Genomic DNA, 7256 nt, shown 5'->3' on the forward strand with positions numbered 1-7256 from the left:
ACTTCCTTTTTCCAAAAATATGGGCAATGAAACATAATAGTAACATGTTTAAAAATGGCAAAGTTAATTACAATAACTATATTTGTCCTGCAGCGATAGACTGTAGTAGAAATACTAAATGAAAATAAAAAAAGGACATGGGTTGCTTTGGCGCGTGGAAGGACTTATGAAGCACTCTTCAGAGCACTTTCACTGCATCCTGAAACATGTTCTGTTATGCTGGCTCTGATTTGCATTTGGAGATCTTTGATCTTCACATAGAAACATTTACATAAACTTTGTGACAAATATGCCATTACAAATGTTCTTGTATACCTTTCTGATGGAAATATTTTCTTAAATCAGGAATTGCCTACTGCAGAAGGACCCATAGAGAAAACAAGTGACATGAAATTTCATTTAGGTTTGTATGTTTTTACTTTTTCATTATTAGCAGCCTTGTTTCAAAGAGAAGCAAAAACAAAAAAACCCCAGCTCTTATATTTAAAGGTAACTATTGCTTTAGCTTTGATCTAGACACATCATGTTGTGAAAAAGGTATTTAAGATATCTCTTTGCTCAAACGTATAGTAGTTTTGCTAGTAAAAAGTTCATTTTGTACCTTTTGGTTTTAGTCACATTATATAGTTCTGGTTTAAAGAAGGCATCAGCTTTATCTACTGACTTTAAAGGCTACTGTTATGAGGGGTTAATTTTTTTTTATAGTGAACGACACGGCAATGTGTAATGCATAGTCTTGCTCAACTGTTTATGGATAATTTAGGAGACATGGGGCTATGAACCCAATTCTCAGACAAAGAGAGAATATTAACTGTGTTTATATTATAAAACCAGTTTAAGCTTTATGTTTAATTTTAAAACAGTTATTTATTTATTTTACATATAACAATCCCAGTGAAGATCTCCTTCCACATTAACCATGCCTGATCAAAAGCGGTACAGACATAACTGCATCAAGGAACCATTTTGTGTTCTCAGCACCAGCGGTGGTTTGAAGACGAGGCGGAGAAATGTGCTATTTCGTAATAAGGTACCAAAACGATACTTTCTTGTTTTGGTGGTGGGTAAAAGGGAAGCAGGGTTGGGGGGTTGATTGAAAAGAGTGAAGGTTCACTGTATCTTATAGTTGCCCTGCTCTGAAGACTATTTCCACTGCACCAAATTCTATTCTAAAATCAGCTGTTCTTGTTCAACAAAACAAAACAGAAATTCTGAGATGAACATTTAAGTACTCTACAAGCGTCCAGCTACATTTTGTGACTTGAATTTTGTTGTTTTTATCGTCATTTATAAAAAGCCTTTAAACAGATTTCAGTTTTCTTACCATGTTGCCTTTTCACATTATGACCATATTTCATACACTTTTCTTTTATCTTTAATCATCAGCTGTTTTGGAAAAGGTTAAAAGAAACTTCTGAAATAAAAGAAAACCCACCCATATTCAATTTTAACTCTAGGCACTCACTGACTGTCTCTAAGGAAGTGTTTAGAAGGCTGCTCACAAATTCTCTCATTGCAAAGTGCTAGTTATACTAAAAACACTACATTACAATTAGATGTTTGTGTGTCTTGGTATCGAAACTGCTACAATGACAGCACTTTCCTGAAAAATATCACTGGGGATAGTCATGTTCTTGGCTTTGCCTCTGGCTGTGTATATACATTACAATTATTCAGATCAAGTCTCCCAGGTTTATTTTTCTGAGGGAAAAATGACCTGGAGAGTGCAGATGCTGGGCTGCCAGGGGTCCCTAGAGCATGCAGCCAAGAGAATGTTGCAGGCTTTGAAAAAGCCTGAGCTTAAATTGATTCAATCTTTGCAGGTTAGTCTAACCTAATTAGACTGAACTGATTTGCAAGTGAACAGACACTCACTTTTGATTCCAGAAATGCAGCTGCATGCCTACAGTGACTGAGGCTAGAAGCTGGGGGGCACTAGAGCAAGCAGCCCTCCTTTCCCTTTGACAGCAAGCCACAAGGCTGTAGGCAAGCTGCCCCGGGGGGGTGAGGGGGGTAAGAAAGGGTGGGAGTGGCCAGGCCCTGGTAGGGGGCTATGACTTGGGAGGGGCTGCAGGTACCCCAGCCAGAACGTGCTTGGAGGGGAAGGGGGAAGCAGCCCTTGCCACACTTGTCCCCAAGGGGGGGACGTGGCCAGAGCCGGCTGGCATGGCCCCTTCATCCACCTACCTTGCCCAGGGCTTGAGCTGGGGGGCTGAGCCAGGCTGGCCCGCAGGCACTGCTGAGGGTGGGTGTGGAGGGACTGGCTTGGGTTGGGCCACAAGGGCAGGGCCCTTCCCAGCTGGCTGTGGCTTGGGTTGGGGTCGCGGGGGCTGCACGGCCAGATTGCTCCTGGCTTTCCATGCCCAGGCCGGGCCAGGCTGTCACGGAGCTGCAGCCAGGTGGGAAGGGCCCTGTCCCTACAACCCTGTCTGGCCCAGGTCAGCCCCTCCATGCCCACCCTCAGCTGCGCCCACAGCCAGCCCTGGTGGGCAGATAATGGGGCTGGCCCAGGCCAGGCTGTGGGGCAGGGTCCTTCCCAGCTGGATGCGGCTCTGTGACAGCCCAGCTCAGCATGTGCGGGCGCTGGCTGGCCAAGCAGTGGCATGGAGGAGAAGCCACTGCAGCTGTGGGCGGCTACCTTGGCAGCTGGACTTGCTGCGCAGGGTGAGTCCACTGTGCCTATGGCTGCCTGGGCCAGCTTGCAGTTACCAGTGGGCCTGGGAGCCACGTACTGTGAGGGCTCGTATGTTTACCGCTGTGCCCCCTGCACAGTGCCTGCTGGCTATGGCTCCATGACAGTCCAGCCTGGCCTGGACGCAGGGAGCTGGGAGCAATCTGGGTGTATAGTTCCTGTGGCCCCAGCCCAAGCTGCAATCAGCTGGGAAGGGCCCTGCCCCTGTGTCCCAACCTGGGCTGGCCCCTCCATGCTCACCTCTGGCCATGCCCACTGGGGCAGTCGGGGGTGGGGGGAAGATGGACCCTAACAGGTGCTGCTCTGTCCTGGCCATGCAGACCCCAGTTGCAGTGTCTCAGGGTGAAAGGGGAGGGAGGGGGAATAAACCTGCGTCATGCCAGTTTAGGGGGCCATGCCAGCTGGCATCTGGCCACACCCCCACCCCTGCTCTGGCTAGAGAGCAGAGTGACAAGGCCAGCCTTGCTCTCTGGAGTAGACAGCACATTCCAGCCCAGGGCTGAAAAGCATTCTGGGGTGCTGGGGGACTCTGATTTAACTTAAACCAGGAAGGGGTCTGGGACAGAAGTTCCATAAACTGGTTTGACCCAAATCAGTTGTGATACTACATTCAACCAGGTTTATCTTAAACCAGTTTTGGCCATTTTGAAACTGGTTTACATGCACTGAACTTATGTTGTGTTACAGGCTTAAACCAGTTTCTGATCACTTAAACTTGTTTATGTGTAACTTCTGTCCCTAGCCAGGAAGGGATTGTCAGGGAAGGTAGGCGCAGTGTCTGTCCCATGCACAGAAGAGTCCTCTAGCCTTTCCTGTTCCTTGTGCTGTGATGGAGCCCAGCTACAGCTGTGCTTGTATGCTTCCCTACACCCAGATTCTGAAGTGTGAGTCAGGGAACAAGCCAGGAGCAGAACATGCCCCCTAAAATGCTTCAGTGCTGGGCTTTTCCAGCCTGAAACACTCAGGGGTGTTTTGCTCTTGACTGAGACTGACACAGACTCTCCCTCCCAGGGGGAAGAGAGGGAATAGAAGCAGAGCATACTGGGATTGCAAAGGTTGAGTCTGTCTCTGCTGCCTGTATAGAAGTTCTGTCTCCTGAGTGTTATTATCTGGGGAGATACTTCACTCTGACTGTTCCCAAGTTATTTTTCTCCCCAAGTGGCCACTTTTACTCTGGGAGAAAAGTTATGAACTTCTGTACACTTGTGACTTCTCCAGAGAGAGCAGGAACTCTCCCTGGAGCAACTAAATGTCTGTCCAAGCCCTCTGTGAGCACTGATAGCAAATACCAGCAGAGGTGATATGATAATAGAGAAGTTTGCATTAATATCAAAATCTTATCTTTTGTTCTAATGTTGACTGAGAGATTCACTGTGTGTTTATTATTTATTTAAAGCTATTTTACTGTTGTAGTTTTTAGACACTTATTCTGGTTATTCAGAAGACATGTCAACTCACTCAGATTACAGTTTGAACTTCAGTAACAAGAGAAATCGTAGAAGAATTCAGTTTTTACAGACATTCAAAACACCAGAGGCAGTAGCTTGGGCAGACATTTTCCTTTCAGAAGATCAAGAGTTCCCCCATACATCTTCAAACTCAGCCCTTACAGCAACAGAAACCCAGGACGATATTTATATGGAACCCATTAATGATTCTAAAATACCAATGGAGAAAAACAGTAAAGAGAAGATGGCTTTTCCAACAAGACTCACAAGACCATTTGATCTATCCAGAAAATCTGGAGTAATCATGGAAGCAATGTCTCACACACCTGGCTATTCCTTATTCATGGATATTGATCCTTCAAAATCAGGAGGATTCTTGGACAGTCTTGGTACAGCTGCACTACAGCCATTGCTCGTGGACCGTGGTGGTTCCATGCATGAGGAATCAATAATCCAGAGCAAACAGGTGCTTCCAATTCTAGACTGGGTTGGTGAAAAACTAAGGCGTAAACTGCATATGTCCTAAACTGAGGTATGAATAGACTAATTATAATGCAGAACTTCTGTAATATCCCTGCTATTCACCTTATGCTGTCACTAATACAGGATGAAACTTCCAAACAACTTGTACTGGGCGTAGCTAACTTGTGGGGAACGTGTGCTTATGTAGTAATGTTAAAGTCCTTTATTTTGCATAGAGCCCACTCCTAACCAAAAGTATTCACTTTTAGGTAATTCAGCATGTAGAACCAGTATGAATCTTTAATACCTGGCCCCAACCTAAGCCCTGATGCTAACATCAGGTGCCTTTAGGAAAAGGAAGATGTCCTAATGTCCTGCAGCCATATGCTTGCCTGTCTCTCCAGTTGTCAGGCTGGAGGGAGCATGGCTGGTATCCTCCCTCAGTCTACTAGAAGTTTTTCTGTGGGAAGAGGAGCACAGCTCAGCTGCTGCTGGGGTGGGAACTGTCCTTGTGAATAGATTTTGCCGGCAAAGAGAGAAATAAAAAAGCACTTTTCTGTAAGTGGCTTTTGCATGTTCCCATTCTCGGGTCACAGCAGCAGGGCAGCTCTGGATGCTGGGAAGTTTCCTAGCAGCATCTGCTGGAGCTCTCTTCCCCCTCACTATTCCTGAGCCTTCTGAGGGGAAGGCTAAACAAGGGGTCACAGCTCTCTGGCAGCCCTTGTCTGTCCCACTGCTGCAGCAGACAAACCAGGACCCTCTCCGGGATGATCCTGTCTGGATCGCACCTCGGCAAAGACTCAGTGCATTCATTCCATTTCTTAGTCTGTTAGGATCCTCACAGAAATCCATCCCTTCCTAGAAATTAGGGGACGCATCATACTTTGGTATCATACTGCCTATACCCTGCTGATGTAGATGGATCTAGATCCATCAGCAGGGTATAGAGAGTACATCACAATAGGAGTCCCAGATCCAGTTTCAGAATTGAAACTAATGGACCAGTCAGTGAGGACTGAGGTATGTCAAGGGGGAAGCAGGAATTGCTTCAACGTCTTCCCCTTCAGAAGCATGCATACAGATACATTCAGCTTCATGAACTAGTGGTCAGAGCAGCTTCAGCTTTAAAAGGTACCCTCTATGCAGGTAGAAGAAACTTCTCCCCTTGTGTTCAATATTCAGAGATCCTCTTTTAAACACCAAAATCACACTTCAGGTTCTAGAAGGGCTGTTGTGCCAGTCAGACCTATGTGGGCAAATCAAAGTAGCTAAACATGGATGGACAGGAGTGCCTCAATTTGCAGATACTGCAGCAAGCACAGTAACTTTTCAGCCATCACACTGAGGCAACTGCATGGTCTGGTCTTCTGTCTGAATCAGTGCACGTGTGGAATATCTTCCATTCAAAAGTGGTAGTTTATTTACTGTAAGGATAGTTTCAGTCTCATAAAAGATGAAAGACCCTGGATTAACAGCCAGTCAGGCATTTCAGCCACCGAGGGAAGGGTTTTGCATCCTTGTCTTTATGCACCAAATAGCAGAATGTTTTGTTTGGTAATATAATTTATTAGATCAGTTTCACAGTTGCAAGAGAAGGTAGGCAACTTTAAGGCATGAAAAAGACCTTTTTTTTTTTTTTTCATTTTGTCCAGTTATGTGAGGTAGGACATGCTGTTGTACCCAAAAGCTTGCCTAATATTTCATCCAACTATTCAATTTGTTTTATTAGATACATTACTAAACAAATCTTGTTTCTTGCATATTCCCTGGACCATCACAGTTACACACGGTTACAACACTGATCTCTATACTCTAGACCACAATATTCTTTTTCACCTTAAGATTTCACACTGAGTTGTCACTGACAGTAGTGGACACTACTTTGAAACATCCCGCCAGCAGAGGTCCCAAAGGACTCCAGTCACAGCTGGAAAACCTTCATGCAAAAGCTACACAAGATTGCACAGATTCTCTCCTGTGGAATGATTTGTATGATCTAATGGTACAAAGAAACAACATAAAATAGTGGAAAGTCTAAACTGTCTAAGAATAAAACTTACTCCTCTATGTGTGAATAATTAACCGCTGGTGCATTTCTTGGATGATAGAATTTACTCTGTCTCCAGGTTTGTTCACCACCTGCAACTCCTCCCCACCCTATGCCCCTCTTCCGTCATTTAAAACACAGCAGATGCTGTACTTGCCATCATACTGTGTCTTAAAAGTGTTAACTTTTAAGTGCAGCAAGCAGTAGCATGATGTTGCATTTCATTTTACAGCATCCCGTCATTCTGATCATTGGGTTCTGAGATCATATCTAAGGCTATCTTACTTCAGACAAGAAAAACTTTCAGCAACTATGGATGATTTTAAGATAGCTGTGATGAAATAAAGTACAAGGAAAAATATTCCTCATCTAGTCTTATTTTACAGAAGCAAAATGACTCCTACTTTAACTTAATATGGGGCTGTCCATCTGGATGCCCATGAAACACATGCAACTTTCAAGGCTCCCACCTGGCCAACACCCCCCGCACTGCTACATCTGGCATAGTGTACACCCTCAGTGAGTTTGCAGATGACACCAAGGTGGGGGGGACTAGTAGAGACTCTTAAGGGTAGGGCTAGGATTCAGAGTGACATAGACCATTTGG

General features: G+C 45.0%; 1 protein-coding gene across 1 annotated transcript; it reads left to right on the top strand.

Annotated features, from left to right (window-relative positions):
* The first annotated feature begins 639 nt into the window (after window positions 1–639).
* Window positions 640–6997, top strand: LOC109299440. Its single transcript, XM_019519999.1, has 3 exons — window positions 640–1030; window positions 4106–4672; window positions 6882–6997. The coding sequence occupies exons 1-2, from the start codon at window positions 920–922 to the stop codon at window positions 4664–4666; spliced, it is 672 nt and encodes a 223-aa protein (XP_019375544.1). The 5' UTR covers window positions 640–919; the 3' UTR covers window positions 4667–4672; window positions 6882–6997.
* Window positions 6998–7256: the final 259 nt, after the last annotated feature.

Source organism: Gavialis gangeticus, unplaced genomic scaffold (genome assembly GCF_001723915.1).
Source record: "Gavialis gangeticus isolate Ggan-Ray unplaced genomic scaffold, GavGan_comp1, whole genome shotgun sequence".
Taxonomy (NCBI): domain Eukaryota; kingdom Metazoa; phylum Chordata; order Crocodylia; family Gavialidae; genus Gavialis; species Gavialis gangeticus.

Coding starts and splice junctions, on each gene's coding strand:
- LOC109299440 (XM_019519999.1), top strand. CDS start 920: ATGCCTGATCAAAAGCGGTACAGACATAACTGCATCAAGGAACCATTT. Junction 1,031..4,105: donor ATGTGCTATTTCGTAATAAG/GTACCAAAACGA, acceptor TTACTGTTGTAG/TTTTTAGACACTTATTCTGG.